This window comes from Bombina bombina, chromosome 2 (assembly GCF_027579735.1).
Source record: "Bombina bombina isolate aBomBom1 chromosome 2, aBomBom1.pri, whole genome shotgun sequence".
Classification (NCBI taxonomy): domain Eukaryota; kingdom Metazoa; phylum Chordata; class Amphibia; order Anura; family Bombinatoridae; genus Bombina; species Bombina bombina.
Window position 1 is genome coordinate 494,845,413 of NC_069500.1, and position 22,632 is coordinate 494,868,044.

General features: G+C 36.4%; 1 protein-coding gene across 1 annotated transcript in view; it reads left to right on the forward strand.

Moving 5' to 3' along the window:
• Window positions 1-22,632, forward strand: part of LOC128649132 (ATPase MORC2-like) — a 457,352-nt gene that overhangs the window by 2,931 nt on the left and 431,789 nt on the right. The window contains 3 exon segments of the mRNA XM_053702217.1: window positions 5,283-5,336; window positions 12,303-12,337; window positions 12,960-13,028. Coding sequence (XP_053558192.1) covers window positions 5,283-5,336; window positions 12,303-12,337; window positions 12,960-13,028 — 158 coding nt within the window.

Genomic DNA, 22,632 nt, shown 5'->3' on the forward strand with positions numbered 1-22,632 from the left:
ACCCAGGAGCCTGGGAGCCTTTGGCTCCTAGAATTTGACTCCTGGCTCCAAACGTTTTGGGTTATTCACCATAGAGCTACCACTGATACCACTGTCTGGCTTCTAAAAGTATGTCTGGCGACTAAATATTCTTACTGGCTCCTAAATTTTAAACAGATTTGTCGACCTCTGCTCTATGATGCCATTGTCCAAAACACTTTTAATGAATCTTGCTGTGGACCCAACATAAGGCATAAACTATCTTGAGGACCTGGAATTATGTTTGTGAGTTGTGGATTTGTACTGGTTTCCCTAAACTACTTTGAGCGAAAAGTAAATTATTACTTTTGCATTTCTTACTCTGTTACAAAAGTGTCAGTTAAATTCATATGACTTTGAACAGTAAAGCAATAATAGAAAGGCTGTCTTACGCATAAGGTTATTTTTAAAAATAGTGTATACTTCAGCAAGAAATTTTTCAAACTTGATGGGCTTTCTGGTTCTTATCTGCTTTCAACCTCTATGTTATTTGGTAGAAAATGCTGTGGTCACTTCTGTGTCGAGTCTTGGAGGATGTTTATGTATATATATATATATATATATATATATATATATATATATATATATATATATATATATATATATATATATATATATATTTACACATGATATATATCTTCATCTTGCAGTCCCATCCGACGATCATATTAGCACATGATAAAATGTAATTGAATTCCATGTTCTGAGTAACTTATGGATAGGGTGAAGGTGACTTGGCTTTTGACTATTTAGAAAGGTATTTTTTTCATGTTTCGGTTTAATTATCAAAACTTTTGTATGACATTTGAGTTTATGTATCTCGTATAGCACAGCCAACACCCACAATTTATTTATTTGGAACAAAGGGATCATCTTTGGTGTCTGGAAATGTATATATTGTAATATAAATATAGGTACTTCCACCAAGTTTTCCATGCCTTTTTTATAGAAGTTTCTTCAATCCTATCCGTATGAAGCACTAACCACAAAATATGTCTGCAATTCTCTTTGTGAGTACACATTTATTATGTTCCTATTGATTAAAACACCTTTATAAAATTACATACCAATATTTTGTTCTTGAGTAATTGAGAACCACTTCTCTATTGTGAATTCACGTGATGTTGATAGATCTGGAACTTTTTGTTTAGCGATGGCTGTGTAGTAACCTAATTATCTTGATTATTGGAATTCGTACTATAAGTTTGGAATAGTAGTAGGTTTATTTTGACATAATTAGAAGTAATGTTTTTATTCTGCAGTATGATGGGAGAATCTGTGTGGCAGACACCAGGAGAACGCTACCTACTGAAAAACATATTGCTTACTGTAAAGTTTGACAGAGGAGGGAAAATGGTCTTGGTCTGTTTTTCAGTTTTTAGGCTAGGCCCCTTAGTTTCAGTGAATGGTCATCTTAATGCTACAGGATGCAAACACATTTTAGACGGGTGGGTGCTTCTAACTTTGTGGCAACCAGTTGGGTAAGGCCCATTTCTGCTGCGGCATAACTGTGCCTCTGCTCATAAAGCGAGGTCCATGTAGACATGGTTGGACAAGTTTGGTGTGGAGAAACTTGTGTGGCCTGCACAGAGCGCAGACCTTAACCCTATTGAACACCTTTGGGAGTAATTGTTTTTCCGTATCAAAACTCAAGCATTTGCCTTATTTGGAGGAAGTCAATCCATGTTGGAGTCTGCAGACAGCAAGGCTAGCCATGATCATTATTTTAGTATACAATGTGTTGAATTGCAGTTGTTGCAGGGTGTGCTTCACGTTCTGTGGATTAGAAAACCCACAGTTTTCAAAACTTCACTATCTGGCAGTTTGATGGAAGAATTTGGGTGTGACAGATGCCAGGAGAACGCTACCTACCAGAATACATAATACCTACTGTAAAGTTTGGTGGAGGAGAAATAAGGCCTGGGGCTGTGTTTCAGGGTTTGCATTAGGCCCCTTAGTTCTAGAGAATAATCTTAATGCTTTAGGTTACAAAGATATTATAGATAATTGGATACTTCCAATTTTGTGGCAAGGGTTTGGGGAAGACCCTTTCCTGTTTCAGCATGACTTTGCCCCTGTACACAAAGCAAGGTCCATGAATACATGGTTTGACGAGTTTGGTGTAGAGAAGCTTGAGTGGCCTACACAGAACTTTGACCTTAACCCCATTGAACCTCTTTGGGATGAATTATAATGTAAATTTCAAGCCAGACTTTCTCTACCAACATCAGTGCCTGACCTAAAAAAAATATTTTGGCAGATAGGGCACAAATTTCCACATATACACTACAAAATATTGTGGAAAGCCTTCCCAGAGGAGTGGAGATTGTTCTAGCAGAATTTGATTCAAAATTCTCAACCTGAGATACAAATCCTTTACCATTGCCGCTCCCCACTAACATGTTCTCACTAATCAAAAAATATACTCCAGCACACCCCCTAAGATCCAACAATGATCTGCGTCTTGCATCTTGTATTATAACCTCTTCCCATGCAGGACTCGGGACTTCTCTCATGCTGCACCAACCAACTGGAACACACTTCCTTGCGTCAGGCTTTCTTTTAATATGCATTCTTTTAAACGCTCCATAAAGACATTTTTTCAGGGAAGCCTACCATCCTGCTCAGTAACAAATGAATTCATATATATATATATAGATATAGATATAGATATAGATATAGATATATATATATATATATATATATATATATATATATATATATATATATGTGTGTATGTATGTGTATATATACATACATACATACAGTATGTAATGTTATATATATTTAATTTTTCTTTTTTTAAATAACTAGCATGGATTAAGGCGTTCAGATTATTTTCTTTGTACTTTGACCACTTTGAAAACAATACATTTGGAGAGATCTTTACCACCTTGTTTTGGAATATTGTTTTCAAAATGCATTGCATACCTAAGAATTTTATTTAAGAATCTCATGGTTATGTTCAGATCCTATGTAGAAATGTAGGTTTTCTAATACACAGAACTTGCAACAACTGCAATACATTTCATGTTAAAATTCTGATCATGGATAGCCTTGTTGTCTGCAGACTCAAGCCCAGATTGGATCCAGGCCCGCCCTTAGGTCAGGGCGAGCAGAGCACGAGCTCCGGCATTGTGCTTTGTGGGACCTTGTGCTGTCTTGCTGGTAATTTTACAGGCATAGATTGTAGACAGCTATTGAGAGATTAGACTCGCACCTCACATTGTTCCCTCTTTGTTGATAGACTAGCGTATTTAACAGCAATGGTAAATTCCTCCGGGGAAATTCGTCCCGCCAGAGATGAGCTGCAGCGCCCCTGTCCGCCTCAGCTTGATAAATCTAGCACTTAGCTTCCCGGGGCCTTCCAGCATGTAACTGACCTCTACCATGGTGATAGCACTAGGCATAGCAAAAGATTTAGCTGCTATACAGCGAAGGCACTACATAAACAGCACTAGCTGTCAGCATGATTTACTGCATACATCGGGGCAGCGTTACCCATGATCACAAGGGATGCTTCAGATGTTACTGTGAGTGATTCTGTACTCGCTGTCAGCAGCTGCTACTATCCATACACCACCATGAGAAACAAATTCTAGTATATGCATACTTTGTTTTTCTTACTCTCATATGCTCCCAAAATATTTAATATATGTTACATTATAAAAAAAACAGGTACACAGTATGCTATTATTTTATTAGTAATATTAATCATTTTTCTACTTCTTACCAAATTGTTCCATGAAAGTCTGGATCTATATTATGTGTGAGAAATATAAGATGTTCAGTTCATTGTCAACATTATTTGTATTTTTGGATTTACATACTGTGCAATTGGGCTCACTATGTATCTCCAGAACTGTGGTTGTGCTGATATAACTAATTATCAATAAGGGATGCAGTTAATTTACTGTATATTAGCAGGAACACTGCAAATAAATTAATAGTGCAGCATTTTTAATTTTTTTTGCTGCAGTGTATTTTTCTTCTATAGATAAATAAATATATATATATATATATATATATATATATATATATATATATATATATATATATATATATATATATATATATAGTGTGCTATACAAGATGTGGGGAATAAGAGGGCTGAAATTTGTCTTGCCCAGGGCACCAAATGCGAATAGTGGCTCTTATTGGCTCCACCAAATAAGGCAAATGGAGAGTGGAGTGTGGATACTGAAAAACAATTGCAGCATATGATGAACTTATGACAGTTCTTATATAACTGACAGATTGAGAAAAAATGTTTCTGGTAGGCTCGACATGCCAAAGACTCATGAATCTTTAAAGCAACAGCTTACCTTTCTCCAAAAAGAACAAAAACTAATTTAATAAATTAGCTATGACTTTTTGAACATTTTTTCCAAACAAAATAACTTCAAGACAAAAACAGACTATTTCAGAATGAAATTACTTGGGAAAAAAAGCGGCACAATTAAATAATGAAAATATATTCCAAAGTTGTTTTCAATGTGCATAACTAAACATTTTATATAAGAATCTCAAGGTGTTTACTGTCCCTTTAAAGCAGACCAATCCTCACTAAGATGCTGAGATTCCTAAATCCTCATTCTCTAATGCTCTGTCTGAAATGGAAATTTTGCATGGGATTTCGGTTGATTTAGAGGAACTTTGTGTATTTATTTATTTATAAAATATTTTACCAGGAAGGATACATTGAGATTTCTCTCGTTTTCAAGTATGTCCTGGAATTTGTCCTGGGAATACAACCTGTATTTTATTTTGACTGGTAATCTAAAGCATAAACCCATATCAGTAGTAGATTATAATATTAATAATTTATATATAATGAGATATATATTCTCTAATTATGGCAGTTATCAGAACAATGTCCGAAAGAAAATACAGTTTTAAAATGAGGTACAGAAGTAAATCTATCAAAATATTGATAAGCAGATCCTGTTAAACAGCTTGTCTAGAGTTCTTACCAGGACCAGTAGTGGTGGGCATGATTCCCACACTCACTATATGAAGGAGTCAAACCCGACTGTATTTTTAAAGTATACAGTACAAACCCCTAAACATAAACCAGTTCTAAGCAAACATTTCTCCTTCTAATATGGTTCATAAGAAATCAGGCATGGAAAACTACCTATCTATATACACAGCAGAAAACATTGTATCGTTATTGTTAAACCACAATAACATGAAATATAATATTCTCCTAATTTAAATGTTTCATGCTATTTATTTTTATTACATTTCTTTTCCCTTTACAGAACAACACATGAGTTCTTGTTTGGAGCTTTGGCAGAACTCGTTGATAATGCCAGGTATGTAGCTGGTTTATTTGCTGCCGTGTTTTTTTTATTTTATATTTTTTATTTTTATTAGTTTATACAAAACAAAAAGTCAATTGAAAGCACAAATACAACAATTCAGATTAGAAAGCTGTAGCAACCATATTTTCAAGGCTGGGCAGTTTCAAGTATACTCCCATCCTTCATATAGTCATGTAGGCAGTCCATGTGAGTTTTGGTCTATACATCCTAGCGTAAGTCCAAGGCAACTTTTTATGACGACAATTTCTTATAGTCCATGTTTTATTTGTTGCCTATGCTTTTGAATGCAAGACTACTTCCTACAGATAATACAACTTTCAACTGTAGCTTCCAAGGCTTTAGCCTATAATTTTATAATACAAATAAAACATGGTAACTAGAACCAAAACATACAAAATAAATTACAACATTAAATAATTGAGCTTTGTGTACTCAAGTATAGAAGGCGTAAATTTTTATCTCTAACTGTGACCATATAAGGAAGTAGAATGTTGAAAAATTTAAAATGAATGTAACATATAGTTAGCTGACTGCTAGCGACTTGTGTCTAATTGGGCTTATATTTAAATTGTTCCCAAAGGAACAGCATGTCCTTGAAAAAATCTAGGTTGCCAACTTGTAGGTAATGAAATCTTTCCAAAGTTAAATCCGATTCCACCAGTTTTCTCCATTCGCTAATATTTGGTATTTTGGTAGTTTTCCAGCATCTAGGGACCATTTGTTTTGCGGTGCTTATCATGATTTGGAAAAGCTGACTGCATATTTTGCATACTATCTGAGGGGTGTTTTGGAGGAGAATTACTTCTAGACTGGGGCTCACCTGTGTATGCAGCACTGAGTTAATGTCTTGAAAGATCTCCGACCAGAAATTTCTTATTGGTTTGCTCTCCCACCATAAGTGTGTCATGCGTCCTATTTGGTCGCAACCCCTCCACTACGTTCCTGAACTACCTCTATATATGTGCTTGATTTTAGCTGGGGTCAAGTACCATCTCATGCAAATTTTTATGTTGGTTTCCTTTGCCCTTGAAGAGTCTCTAGGAGCTGTGTATGTGTCTAACTCCTTGTCCCACCTTAATGTGTATGATGGAAGCTTTGGGAATCTGTTTTCTAGTACTATTTTATATAATGTGGAGACTGACCTGAAGGACCTTAAGTCACTCACACATGCCTGCTCGAACTGTGTTAGAGGACGCATAAGGTCATCTTTTTGCCTGTGCGATAAGATAAAATGCCTAGCCTGATGGTAGTTAAACCAGGAGGCAAAGAAAGGAATATGTAGTGTGTCGATTTGTTGTTTTGATTTTAGCTTATTATTGTCTAATAGTGTGTGGATCCGTATTAAGGGCTGTGTAGGGGTAACTGAGCTTCTGTCCTGTTTAAGTCCTGGGGGGAACTCCGGGTTAGACAATAAACTCGTTAAAGGGGAATATTTTGTGGAGATTTTTGGGAATGATTTAAGCACCATTTTCCAGTCTTTCCACGTTTCATTGGAGATGGAGGATTGAGAAACTATGGGATTCTTTAGGGCTTGAGGATTCCAGCATTTATTACCTAAATGATTTGTGCCTGCCAGGTACGTTTCCACCTGCACCCATCCCTTAGCCTGCTCATCATCAGATCTGCACCAATCTAGGACGTGCTGGAGAGAAATTGCTAACTTATATGAGTTTAAATGAGGTACTCCCAACCCTCCTTGAGCTGGTAATTTATAGATTGTGCTTTTGTTAATGCGTGGAGGTCTTTGTCTCCAGATATAATCATTAATTAACTTTTGCAGTATGTCAACTTCTCTAGAAACATGTTGGGCAGGGACAGCTTGAAGAATATAAAGTGCTTTAGGGAGCAACACCATTTTTGCAGCTTGGATCTTACCAAGCCATGATATATTTTTTAATAGCCAAGAGGAGGTTAGGGATTGAAACTCATTGATCAAAGCCTCATAATTGAGCTTACGCGTTGATTGTCTGTCTGGGGTTAAATAAATTCCTAGATACTTAAGCTTGCTAAGTTGCGCTTTTAGGGGGCAGAGTTTCCTAATTTCCTCTAGTATCTGTTGCTAACTGGCAGGAATTCTGACTTTGTCATATTAACTGAGAAGTTAGATACTCTCCCAAAAGATGTGAGATAGATCCAAGAGGGTCAGTCAGCGTCAATAAGAGGTCGTCTGCATAGATGGCTGCTTTATGCTGTCTGGGTCCCACCTCTACTCCTCTGATATGGTTATTGTCCCTGATTTTGATTGCAAGTGGTTCAAGTGATAAAATAAATAGTAAGGGGGAAAGAGGGCATCCCTGTCTGGACCCGTTTCTTATTTCAAAGGCCTCTGAGAGTGTCCCATTTACCCTGACCTGTGCGGTGGGATTAGTGTATAAGGCCATTATTGTTTGGATGAATTTTGTGGGGAAGTTGAACCGTCTAAGAGTCATTTGTAGGTAAGTCCAGTCAAGTCTGTCAAATGCCTTCTCGGCGTCGGTGGATAGAAAAAGAGTTGGAGTCTTAGTCTTGGAGATAAAGTCTATGAGGTTAAGAACTTTTACGGTATTGTCCTTCGCTTCCCTAGTAGGCACAAAGCCCGCCTGGTCTTGATGGATCAGTTGTGGGAGGATTTGATTTATTCGGGAGGCTAGAATTTTTGCGTATAATTTCAAGTCAGTGTTGAGCGATGAGATTGGTCTATCGGGTATTTTACCTGGTTTTTCCAAAACCGATATATATGCTTGTAACATGGTATCTGGGAATCCAGATCCCTCAGCAATGTGGTTAAATAAGGAGGTTAAGTGTGGGGCATGATATTTTGAGATAGTTTTATAATAGAGGCCTGAAAAACCGTCCGGGCCCGGTGCTTTATTTGATTTTAAGGTGTGTATTGCGTCGGTCACTTCTTTGATACTGAAGGGTTGATCTAAGATCTCTTTTTGCTCCCTGCTTAGTTGTGGCATTTGTATTTTGTCTTGGTATTGTTGGCTGTGGTCTACCTCGGTCCTGTCTGGGAATAAGTTATAGAGTCTATGGTAGTAAGATTTAAACTCTTCAGCGATTTTATGGGTGTCTTCTAATTGTTTTCCTGAAGCGTTTTTAACTGAGTGTATGTATATATGTGCGTTGTTGTCTTTTTTTTAAAGTTCTCGCTAACCATTTCCCCGGTTTATTTCCCTTCCGGTAGAAAGTTTGTTGGAAAGACAGTAATTGTCTTTGAGCATTTATTTGGAGTAATCTATTTAATTGCTCGCGTTTGGAAGTCAATTGTTCTAAGATAAAGGTATTGTCAGGTTCTTGTTTATGTGAGAAATCTAGCTCATTTATTTCTTTTGCCAAGGAGGTAAATTCTTCCCTTCTCTTTTTTGTTATGTATGCTTTGGATTTAAGAAGTTCGCCCCTTATTGTGCTTTTATGTGCTTCCCATAGGGTTGTTACTGGTACACCTGGGGTGTTGTTTATAATGAAGTAAGATTTAATATGTTTAGCTATGTTTTTAACCTTTGAGTAGAGACTCATCTAGCCTCCATTGGAAAGTTCTAAGGGGGGCGGATGGCCAAGCTATTCTGCAAGATACTAATGAGTGGTCAGACCAATACGATAGGGTCAAATGGTCTAGAAATATATAATCTAACCGGGAATAGCATCTACCAGGATTGGAAAAGAAAGTAAAGTCTCTTTTCTGAGGGTTTAGATATTTCCAGGAATCATGAACCCCTAGCAATTTAAGGTTTTGCCATATACTTTGCATATTTGGTGTTTTTAGCCTAGTGTTCGGGTTGGAGCAATCAATCTGTGGGTTTAGAGGAACATTGAGATCCCCAGCCATGATCAATGAGCCTTTAGTATGGGTTAAAATGGAATTGGTGATTGTGTTAATAAATTTGCTTTGAAGTCTATTAGGTGCGTACATATTTACTAGGGTAATGGGCTTACCGAAAAGAAGGCCTGTAACACATAAGAATCTACCCTCTATCACGTTCTATGTGGATCTTATTAAAGGTTATTGACTTATGTATTAAGATGCTGACCCCATTTATTTTCTTGGAAGGGTGGGAGCTATGGAAATGCTGTGGGTAATTGGCAGAGAAAAACTTAGGTATGTGCTTAGTTTTAAAATGCGTCTCTTGTAACATGAGGACCTGCCCTCCGTTTTTGTGCATATCTAATAGAGCTAATCTACGCTTATTTGGACAATTGAGTCCTTTAGCATTTTGAGTTATGATGTTTAACTCCTGTTGTGTGCCCTTATTCCTTATGACCATCTGTGTGCATAATTGATCTGTGACAAATTATCATATTTACATACTTCCCTTTTAGTATCCTTTGATTACATTTGGTTACGCCTGTAAAGAATAACAGTAAAAAAATAAAACATTACAATAAAAAAACTGAAAAAACACTTTACCCTTCCTCTTTCCGAGAGGGTAGAAAAAGACATCTAAACTAAGGGAGAAAAAATGTCTCCCAACTGGCTGAGAGCCATAATGTTACATCATCTTAAGCTTGAACAGAAACTTCATAGAATTAGAAGAAACATTTTGTTAACCTTTGACTCGCTTCCTGCGAGTGTAGGTAGATAAAGGTTGAGGCCAGCAGGAAGGGGGAAAGGGGCAGAAAGACCTGGCTAACTCGTGAACTTTTGTGAGCGTCATTATAACAGTCTTAACCTATTTACTACAAGCCATTTGTTATCTGGGGAGAGTCCTCCAGGAGTGATTCCTGTAAAAGAGGATGAAAACATAGATATACCAACATTGCAATATATTCAAGGAGAAATAATAAACGATACAGCCCGACTGGCCTAGAATCATCCCTTTTCTGGAAGATGGTTTTGGATGTCTGTGTTCTGCCTGCGGGTTTTCCTTTGCTGTACTTGCTGCCATTCCCTCCTCTGGGGAAGAGGATCTCTGTTGATTCCTTTGCTATGTTGATCCTGTGAAACCGTAGCTCCCTCCATCTCTGGAGGAGAGATATCTATAGCTTTGCAGATCTTATTGATGTCTCCAGGTGAGGAGCCGGTGAATCTTTTCCCTTGCCATGAGATAATAAAATGAAAGGGGAAGCCCCAACGATACTGAATATTCATTTTTCTAAGAAGCATAAGGGTTTTAGCTCCTTACGCTTAGTGAGAGTTCTCTGAGACAAATCTGAGTAGAATTGGATAACTGCATTTTCATATCTGACAGGTTGTTGTTCACGAGCCAACTTCATGAGTTCTTCTTTGACCTGAAAATTTGTAATTCATACAATCACATCCCTAGGGGGTTGCGTGTCTGCAGGCTTGGGACGCAATGATCTGTGCGCTCTGTCAATATCGATTTTAATAGGGGATTCTGTTTGTTTCAAAGAATTGAAGAGATCCTGTAGATATTGCTCCAGGCCTGATGGTGGTATAGATTCAGATACCCCTCTGATTCTAATGTTATGCCTCCTGCTCCTATTCTCGGCGTCCTCCACTTTTTCTTCTAGATCATGTATCACTTCGCCCTGTTTGTGTATAATGGAGTGCAGTTCCGTTATAGCTGTAGCATGGTTATTTTCCACCGCTTCTACCCTGTGCCCAATATCTGATAATTCTTTCTTAAGCTCACTAATCTCATCCTTGATGCATTGGTTCACTTGTAGAACTAAGGTAGAAAAGTCCTTTTTTGAAGGTAGTGATTCAAATAAAGCTTTTGGTACAGTTATGGAATCAGCCACAGTTTCTGAATCTGAAGAAGAGTAGGCTGTGACAGATTAATGGTCATCAGTAGGGTTTAAGCTAGTGGATTTAACTTCCACAGACTTGAAGAAGTTATTAACTGAGGGAGTTTTATGGCTTCTTTGTTTAGGGACTGCACAATTTTTGTTAGGTTTTTAGGGGACATGATTGTATCTCTAAATGTCAGTAAGTTTGCTATGTTCTCACTACGTTTAAATGAGTTAGTGTGCGAGATCCTTCTCAGAAGATAAGCTGTTAATCAAGTCTCCCCTCACACATGAATATGTAAATTTGAACGCTACAGGACTCTGTCATTAATTGTAGCTCAGGAGCGATTGCAGTAGCAGGTTTAGCTAAAGTCACATTGTTAAATGTTATGGAGAGTGAGGTATGCGCAATAGGCTTTTATGCTGCCCCACACTGAACAGGCCTCCTTTCCCCTTGCACACGATTCAACAGATTATTCTATGCATATATGACAGCTGCTTGCTTCTCCGACGACATCTAGTGCCCTTATTGCCACCAAGCATTTGTGCTGACTGTCATTGCGGTCATTCTGTTATCGGGCCTCAGCCCTGCAGCGGTGAGCCGTGCGCTTGTTTGATATGCTGATTAAAGCGCCATTATTGTGTGCGGGGCAATCTTGTGTGAAGTCGGCTTAATTTTTTGACATAGCTTCCTATGTACCCCTTACCTCTGCCTCTGTCCCAGTCTTGGGTGCTGATCTCTGCTGTGAGTTTCGCGGGGTTCTGGTGTGTGTAGGCCTCTGCCGATGCGCCTTTAAATAAGCGCTCTATACAAGTCCCTGTAACTCCGTTGCTTCACATCAGGCTGTCTCTTTGTTGGAGCATTTATTAATCCCCTCCGGGCCAACTTTTTTCCTGTTCTGGGATGTTTTTTCTGCCTCCCAGCCAGATAGGGCTCAGGAGCTGTCTCAAGCCGCGGCCATCTCCCTGGCTGGCTAGCTCCGCCCCCCTCTCCCTGGCTCTGCTGCCGTGTTTTTTTAATCATTTCACTGTGCACTGTTTTTTAATTAGTCCAGTTTTTGCAATGCATATAATATTCAATGAACATATTTTATTGAAAACGTAGCTAGTTCTAGTATTTATTTATCTTTATGTTCCCTGTTTAAAACATATGCACAGCAAAAAAGACATTTATAGTTCCTTGTAAATGAATATGTAATGTATTGAAATGTGTGTCTATATCATGTCACAGTGTGTTTCTAAGTTAACATAATATCTAAATTGATAAAAAAAATGTGTTTTATTTAGAGATGCTGATGCTACAAGGATCGATATTTTTACAGGTATGTTTTAGTGTAAAAATAACACTTACAATGGCCAGTAAATTTAAAGGCCAGTGTGTAATGTTAGCATTTTTAGATTTTTGTCATACTATAGCTAGTGTTCAATAATAAAAACAGATGTAAGCAAACTGCAAATTTTTTGTTTCAGTATATCATTTTGTGTTACATTGTACTTTATTTGCTTAAAGGACCACTCAATGCAGTATAATTGCAGAATTAACAAGTGCATAATAAAAATACAATGATTTAACAGCTACTCTGAATTTCAGATTTTTTTTTCTGACAAATTAATTTTTTCTCCTACTTTCCGGCCCCCTGTATAATGTGACAGACATCAGCCAATTACAGCGTAGTATACGTATACCCTCTAAGCTTGTGCACATGCTCAGTAGGATTTTGTTCTCCAGAAACTGTGTATATAACAAGATTGTGCAAAATCTGAATCATAAAAGTTTATTTTGACTTGTGTCCCTTTTTAAGGATTTTTTGGAAAAAAAAACACAATTCTTGTGTTTTTTCTCTCTCTAATTTTTTTTGCCTTTAAACACATCTGAAATATTTAACCTATAACTTGTGAAGTTACCAGTTTGCACAGTAATAGTGGATATATTGTTACCTGCAGTGCAGAGAGAAGACTTGCGAGGTGGATTTATGCTTTGCTTTCTTGATGATGGAGCAGGAATGGACTCAGGTGAGTAAAAACAAAAATAAACTAATACAGTGAATTCTGGGTTTTGGATATATTTAGACTCTGTTTAGGTGTAATATAGTGTTTTCAGGACATCACATTTTCAGCCTTCAGTGCAGGCATTAGGTATACTTTTGTAGTATTTAAACTGTTAGGTAAAACAGACATGAGTTTTTAGTATAAACTATAGAGAGAGTCTCCAACCAATCTAGGACAGTCCGTTAGTAAGCATATTAACCCGGTGTCCGTATAACAGACACAAGCTTAGCATACCAATGGTCATCTCACCGGTTAGTTCATGTGTCACAGTGATATATTCACCACATAGGCTTGTTCATCTCAAACCTCTGTGCCAGTAGCATCCACTTTGCGGAGCGGGTACACTCTTACACTTCTGCTACTCCGGTAACACCCTTCTTGAAATCAAAGCTTTATTTAATGCATGTTAAATATTGTATCACAGGTAAGACAGGAGACAAACGGTCTTATACGTTTTGCCAGGTGCCGTAATCATAGACTCTCATGAGTTTTAAGTATGTATGTATGTATGCTCCAGAGTAACCTCTGCAGTGATATTATCAGTGTGACCAGGCAAATAAGTCTGGCATTGAGAATGGTAGTTTATCATAATGGAATTGAAATACTAGAGGGAATCTAGGTTAATCAGCACAACATCGAATTGCTTCAGTGGGGATAGTAGAAAGTGGGAATATTAACTGGCAGTGAGAGAAAACACCATAATGGATCAAGACTCCATCTGCTGGTATGGCATCAGGTAATTAATGCATTGTCAATTATAATAGTATAAAGGTTGTGGGGGGGACATACAGAGGTCTAGTGGTTATAATACGCTCCATGTGAGCAATAGCTTACCCCATTCTGTGTTGATAAGCATATATTGTTGGGTAATAGAAAAGAATATCAAATCCCACCTTGGGTATAAAGTACCAGCCATAGGCATCCTATGGTGGTAGGAGCTGGATGCTATTGCAATAATTATAGGATACAAAAGAAGAAAAAAGTAAAATCCTCAAGCACTCTATTAGATCCAATATCACAAACAATCGTCTTAAACCAAAATTGGTAGGGAAATAAAACAAAGCCTTTGGTTAAATGCATGTCAGGCGTGCTATCCCAATTTCAGGGGAGTTAATTGTGCCTTTATAGTTACATGTTATTAGGAAGGAGGGCTCACACGGGAGCACCCTGTCCCTTTTAAATAGTTAATGCACTTTGTCATTAGAGGATAGGAAGATTGCCACCCTATATTTGGATTATGAGTCCAGGTAGACATTTAGATAGGGATCTTTTAACTTGTGGCTTTTGCATTAAAGGGATACTAAACCCAATTTTTTTTCTTTCATGATTCAGAAAACGCATGCACTTTTAAGCAACTTTCTAATTTACTCTTATCAATTTGTATTCATTCTCTTGGTCTCATTATTTGAAAAAGCAGGAATGTGAGCTTATGTGCCGCCCCTTTTTTGTTCAGCAACCTTGATAGCGTTTGCTAATTGGTGGGTACATTTAAGCAATCAGCAAGCTGTGCCCAGGTGCCGAACCAAAGATGGGCTGGCTCGTAAGCTTAAATTCTTTTTCAAATAAAGATACCAAGAGAACAAAGAAATTGTTAATATGAGTAAATTGGTAAGTTGCTTAAAATGGCACGCTCTATCTGAATCACGAAAGGAAAAAAATTAGGGTTCAATATCCCTTTTAATGGAGATAGTTACCCATGTTGAGCATGCCTGAATTGATTGGAATACAGTGCACTAATTAGTTGCCAACTATTCCCTGGAGTTGTGCTTTTATTATTGTACTTTTAAGTGTTGTTATGTGTGTGTGTGTGTGTGTATATGTATACACTGTGTGCAGAATTATTAGGCAAATGAGTATTTTGACCACATCATCCTCTTTATGCATGTTGTCTTACTCCAAGCTGTATAGGCTTGAAAGCCTACTACCAATTAAGCATATTAGGTGATGTGCATCTCTGTCATGAGAAGGGGTGTGGTCTAATGACATCAACACCCTATATCAGGTGTGCATAATTATTAGGCAACTTCCTTTCCTTTGGCAAAATGGGTCAAAAGAAGGACTTGACAGGCTCAGAAAATACTAACCCACCAAAAAATAAATAAAAGTGGCGCTAACTCCCTCTTAAAATTATAATAAAATCGCTAATGTCAATTCTGTTTATCAATTTTTACAACAAACATGTGTGGTATCCAACAAATGTTAGATAAATAAATCAAATCCCTGTATGCAATTATAGGGTAATCAAAACAGAATACACACAAATCAATATTAAAACAAATGGAATAACAAAAACGTTTTACCACTTTCCAAAAGATGTCAGTCCATAAATCACTATAGTCCTCTGCTGCTTGTTTACCAAATGGATCCTTCACACCAAATGAAGTAGGGCAAAAACTTTCACTCTGAAAAAGAAAAAAAGCGCAAAGAGAGACTCAAGTGCAATAAATAACACAAACGCTGCTGCTCTTAAAAATATGCACTTACAATGTTTTATTAATAATACAGCAGTTTAAAAACACAGCTTTCTCCTTTAGGGTAAAATATCCAAATACTCAGCTGCTCCGGTCTGTTTTCACAGCCTAGTTGTCTTTTTTTCTTTTTTTCCCCAATGTCCGTTCCCTTCTGCTGTTCACCGGAACTGTCAGTGTATGGGAAATCCTTGTTCCTGGGGCTATGGTAGCCCTGAATGTCCAAAAAACAAAAAGCGTTCTATTCCTAGAACTACGGCTCCTCTGAAGAGCCAAAGTACAATCCTATGATACCTCTACGCGTTTCTTCTGCTATCGTGCAGACTTTCTCAAGAGGATGAAGAGTCAAATGCTGGGTGTATGCGATATCCGTCACAATATAAACCCTCATAGCAGATCCTATTGGTTAAAATTTCCTCTATGTTCTACAGGTAAAAAGTATATGCTCTGGGTCCTAGAGACCAAATCCATAATGCTATGTTACTTTTCCTGATAACAAAGATATACGGTTTAATAACAACAAATCTAAAATTAATATATGCCGCAAACAACAATTAATTAGCACCAAATATAAATATCCTAAAACATAAGTATGTAGCAATAATATTAAAATCCTTTAACTAGGTAAAATTTTATAAGAGATATGTGTAAAATTAATACTTAAAATTAATACAAACTGTTTTATGCACATATTAAGAAATTGAATCCCTGCAAGTTAATCAAAATTTATCTATACATGAAAAACATTCTGGGGATAACATTTAAACTGTATTGTATGTATTAAAAATATGATTATTACCTAACACTATATTATTAAGAAATTCATTTTATATTTAAAATGTAATAATTGGAGGTTATTTAAACTTTATTTAAAACTTTATTTAAAAATGAGGAGAAATGAAAAGGAAAAATTGAAAAATTATACAAAAGGTGCTACTAAGGAACCCTAAATCTATTTAGAACAAATCACATAAAAGCTGCTATGTCGATATCTATATTCAATCCTTTTGGATGTAAGCTATTAAGTTTTTGTATCCAAAAAGTTTCTTGCTTCCTTAGGCTCATCAACCTATTACTACAACTGTTAGGTATCCAATCAATTGCTTGTATTCTAAGAGACCTAGGGTCTCCCCCATGGTGTTCTGCAAAATGTATTGGTACACTGTGATTATCGACTTTTTCTTTTATATTGTATAAATGTTCTGTCAGTCTACTTCTTATCTTCCTTTTAGTGCGCCCTACGTAGATTTTGTTACACCCACAGGTTAAGAGGTACACTACATAAGTGGTGTCACATGTACATCTACTCTTAATATTAAAAGACTTAATGCCATCGCTATCTTTAAATTGATTATCCTTATTGATATGTTTGCACATACTGCAGATTTTCTTCCCACACTTGTATGTGCCTGGTTTTAGACTCAGCCAATTGCTTTTTCTATTGATTTCTGTTGTTTCAAACTTCCTCAATTTACTGGGAGCTAGAAGGTTTTTCAAACTTCTCCCTTTCTTAAAGGTGAACACAGGTTCTTCTGTCAGAATAGGAGCCAATACAGGGTCAGTCTTAAGAACACCCCAATGTTTTTTAATAACATTTTTAATAATTTTATGACCCTCATTATAGGTAGTAATAAACCTTAAAGTATCCTTATTGTCTTGAATTGATTTATTACTTTTAGGTTTTAGGATGGAATCTCTATCTGCTTCCTGCGCCCTATTGTATGCTAGTTCTATTGTATTTCTGTTATAGCCCTTTTCTCTGAATTTAGTCCTCATATTTTCAGCCTCTCTTTTAAACATCTCTATATCCGTACAGTTGCGTCTGAGTCTTAAGAACTGTCCATATGGCACATTATCTTTCCACCTTTTAAGGTGTGCACTTCCATTGTCTATGTAACTATTTCTATCTGTTGGTTTACTAAAATTACTCACCGCTGTTTTTAAGTTGTCCTCTACATATAACCAAAGGTCTAAAAATTCTATTCTTGTTCTTGAGTGTTTACCTGTAAAATTTAAATTAAAATCATTATTGTTCATATGTAGTAGAAAATGATTTATCAATGATTCGTCACCATCCCAGAGGATAATTACGTCATCTATATAACGATAATATTTTATAATATTATTTATAAAAGGATTATTGTTCCATACCTTCTCAATTTCAAATCTGTGCATATAAATATTAGCATACGATGGGGCAAATGTAGTCCCCATCGCTGTTCCTTTGACCTGTCTATAAAACACATTTTCAAAACTAAAACTGAAAATATGCGATTAATAAATAGAGGTAAAAACCCCCAGGGAAATGATTTTAAAAGAGGAGGTAACACTCAAATAGGTATTCATTATCAACATACTGAGGAAAAACCTGAAGGAGGTATGAATAGAAATGAAGTAGGTTTTAATAACAACAATAGGATAGTTCCGCCAACTAATAGAACATATGTGGATAATTATAATCACAATAAGAGTGGGAACCATAGAAGACCCTTTAATGATAACACTAATAGGCAGGTTTGGATGAATAAACATTATGAATATCCAAATAATAATCATAATAGTTATGGCAATCATGAACAATGGAAGGGAAGAAGGGAGGATAGAGATGGCCCACCTAACTTTAATAGGAGGGACAATCACAGAGAAAATTTAAATGGTCCCAACATTAGTACATCGAATAGATTTGAAGTGCTTAATCAATTTCAAAATGAATCAAGCTGGTCTACTTTGGGGGCTCGCCCCAAATCTGACTATCAAGAATATAACCATAGATCAGAGAATAATGAATGGAGAAATAGTCAAAGACATGAGGGGAATATCAACCATCAGAACCATTTTTTAGGGAAAACAACTTTGCCCCACAATCCGAGACTAGAACCAGAACTGAGGCACACACAACAAGGAGCGTGGGAGACCAGACAAAGACAAAACAAAAGAGGTTTAGAACAAGGAGAGGAAAGAGAGGAGGGACAAGAGCTACAACAACCAAACAGAAGGCAGAGACGAGAAGAAGACAGGAATTAGATATCTTTAATTTGGCTAATTTAGAATTAGATGCGAATGATATCAAACTTTTAAACAAAGGTCTTAATTTTTCACCTAAAACATTACCTAATGATTTTGAAGTGTTTATCGACATCCAGAAATTTGTTAGAAAGTTAGTTTTAAAAAGATTTTATGCTAAAAAGGAATGTAATTTGAAATCAACCGTTAACAAAGATCATTTAGAAGGGAAAGATATAGAAACTTTGTCCATTCTGAAATCCCTAGAAGATATGGGTGTGAATGGCCAGGATGTTAATGAGAGTATCAATACAATAGAGGAATTGCTAAATATTTCTATATACGAGGAAGAATCTACGATTAAGCATAGTAATCTGAAAAGACCTTCCACATTTTATCCAGTTGGGACACAAGGTGATCAAATTCCAGTTTTTACAAAAATGGTTATGGAAGAAGTATTTAATTTATTTCACAAGAAAAGGAAGAATTTAGTTAATAAGTACAATGATAATTTAACCTCCCAGGAGAGAAATTCTCTTAAGAAATTGATGGATAATAAAGATATCATTTTTAGGGCAGCAGATAAGGGGGGTGGGATTGTCATACAGAAGAGGGAAGACTATTTAGCTGAAGCTTACAATCTACTAAAAGACACAGATACTTATCAAATTATTAATGGGAATCCAACTAAACAATATCAGAATAAGCTAAATAAAATATTAGTGTTAGCAAAAACAGAAGGAGTCCTTGATAACGATGAGTTTAGATACCTACAGGAGAATGAACCTAGGATCCCAATTTTCTATCACCTGCCAAAGGTGCATAAGGATATACAAAAGCCACCTGGGAGGCCTATAATCTCAGGGATTGATTCCCTGAGTGACAAAGTCTCAAAATATATTGATTTTTACTTACAACCAATTGTTAAAAATACTAAATCATATATCAAGGACACCACACAAACCATCAATATATTTGAAGGCTTAGATTGGAAAGAAAGTTACTGTTGGGTAACTTTAGACGTGTCAGCGCTTTATACCTCAATCCCCCATGAGAAAGGATTGAAGGCCCTTGAAATGGAACTGTTGAACTGGAAATTTTCAATAGAACAATTGAATTTTATCCTTGATTGCACGAGATTCATTTTAGAGCACAATTATTTTAGTTTTGAAAATGTGTTTTATAGACAGGTCAAAGGAACAGCGATGGGGACTACATTTGCCCCATCGTATGCTAATATTTATATGCACAGATTTGAAATTGAGAAGGTATGGAACAATAATCCTTTTATAAATAATATTATAAAATATTATCGTTATATAGATGACGTAATTATCCTCTGGGATGGTGACGAATCATTGATAAATCATTTTCTACTACATATGAACAATAATGATTTTAATTTAAATTTTACAGGTAAACACTCAAGAACAAGAATAGAATTTTTAGACCTTTGGTTATATGTAGAGGACAACTTAAAAACAGCGGTGAGTAATTTTAGTAAACCAACAGATAGAAATAGTTACATAGACAATGGAAGTGCACACCTTAAAAGGTGGAAAGATAATGTGCCATATGGACAGTTCTTAAGACTCAGACGCAACTGTACGGATATAGAGATGTTTAAAAGAGAGGCTGAAAATATGAGGACTAAATTCAGAGAAAAGGGCTATAACAGAAATACAATAGAACTAGCATACAATAGGGCGCAGGAAGCAGATAGAGATTCCATCCTAAAACCTAAAAGTAATAAATCAATTCAAGACAATAAGGATACTTTAAGGTTTATTACTACCTATAATGAGGGTCATAAAATTATTAAAAATGTTATTAAAAAACATTGGGGTGTTCTTAAGACTGACCCTGTATTGGCTCCTATTCTGACAGAAGAACCTGTGTTCACCTTTAAGAAAGGGAGAAGTTTGAAAAACCTTCTAGCTCCCAGTAAATTGAGGAAGTTTGAAACAACAGAAATCAATAGAAAAAGCAATTGGCTGAGTCTAAAACCAGGCACATACAAGTGTGGGAAGAAAATCTGCAGTATGTGCAAACATATCAATAAGGATAATCAATTTAAAGATAGCGATGGCATTAAGTCTTTTAATATTAAGAGTAGATGTACATGTGACACCACTTATGTAGTGTACCTCTTAACCTGTGGGTGTAACAAAATCTACGTAGGGCGCACTAAAAGGAAGATAAGAAGTAGACTGACAGAACATTTATACAATATAAAAGAAAAAGTCGATAATCACAGTGTACCAATACATTTTGCAGAACACCATGGGGGAGACCCTAGGTCTCTTAGAATACAAGCAATTGATTGGATACCTAACAGTTGTAGTAATAGGTTGATGAGCCTAAGGAAGCAAGAAACTTTTTGGATACAAAAACTTAATAGCTTACATCCAAAAGGATTGAATATAGATATCGACATAGCAGCTTTTATGTGATTTGTTCTAAATAGATTTAGGGTTCCTTAGTAGCACCTTTTGTATAATTTTTCAATTTTTCCTTTTCATTTCTCCTCATTTTTAAATAAAGTTTTAAATAAAGTTTAAATAACCTCCAATTATTACATTTTAAATATAAAATGAATTTCTTAATAATATAGTGTTAGGTAATAATCATATTTTTAATACATACAATACAGTTTAAATGTTATCCCCAGAATGTTTTTCATGTATAGATAAATTTTGATTAACTTGCAGGGATTCAATTTCTTAATATGTGCATAAAACAGTTTGTATTAATTTTAAGTATTAATTTTACACATATCTCTTATAAAATTTTACCTAGTTAAAGGATTTTAATATTATTGCTACATACTTATGTTTTAGGATATTTATATTTGGTGCTAATTAATTGTTGTTTGCGGCATATATTAATTTTAGATTTGTTGTTATTAAACCGTATATCTTTGTTATCAGGAAAAGTAACATAGCATTATGGATTTGGTCTCTAGGACCCAGAGCATATACTTTTTACCTGTAGAACATAGAGGAAATTTTAACCAATAGGATCTGCTATGAGGGTTTATATTGTGACGGATATCGCATACACCCAGCATTTGACTCTTCATCCTCTTGAGAAAGTCTGCACGATAGCAGAAGAAACGCGTAGAGGTATCATAGGATTGTACTTTGGCTCTTCAGAGGAGCCGTAGTTCTAGGAATAGAACGCTTTTTGTTTTTTGGACATTCAGGGCTACCATAGCCCCAGGAACAAGGATTTCCCATACACTGACAGTTCCGGTGAACAGCAGAAGGGAACGGACATTGGGGAAAAAAAGAAAAAAAGACAACTAGGCTGTGAAAACAGACCGGAGCAGCTGAGTATTTGGATATTTTACCCTAAAGGAGAAAGCTGTGTTTTTAAACTGCTGTATTATTAATAAAACATTGTAAGTGCATATTTTTAAGAGCAGCAGCGTTTGTGTTATTTATTGCACTTGAGTCTCTCTTTGCGCTTTTTTTCTTTTTCAGAGTGAAAGGCTCAGAAAAGTCAAAAATAGTGAGATATCTTGCAGAGGGATGCAGCACTCTTAAAATTGCAAAGCTTCTGAAGCGTGATCATCGAACAATCAAGCGTTTCATTCAAAATAGTCAACAGGGTCGCAAGAAGCGTGTGGACAAACCAAGGCGCAAAATAACTGCCCATGAACTGAGAAAAGTCAAGCGTGCAGCTGCCAAGATGCCACTTGCCACCAGTTTGGCCATATTTCAGAGCTGCAACATCACTGGAGTGCCCAAAAGCACAAGGTGTGCAATACTCAGAGACATGGCCAAGGTAAGAAAGGCTGAAAGACGACCACCACTGAACAAGACACACAAGCTGAAACATCAAGACTGGGCCAAGAAATATCTCAAGACTGATTTTTCTAAGGTTTTATGGACTGATGAAATGAGAGTGAGTCTTGATGGGCTAGATGGATGGGCCCGTGGCTGGATTGGTAAAGGGCAGAGAGCTCCAATCCGACTCAGACGCCAGCAAGGTGGAGGTGGAGTACTGGTTTGGGCTGGTATCATCAAAGATGAGCTTGTGGGGCCTTTTCGGGTTGAGGATGGAGTCAAGCTCAACCCCCAGTCCTACTGCCA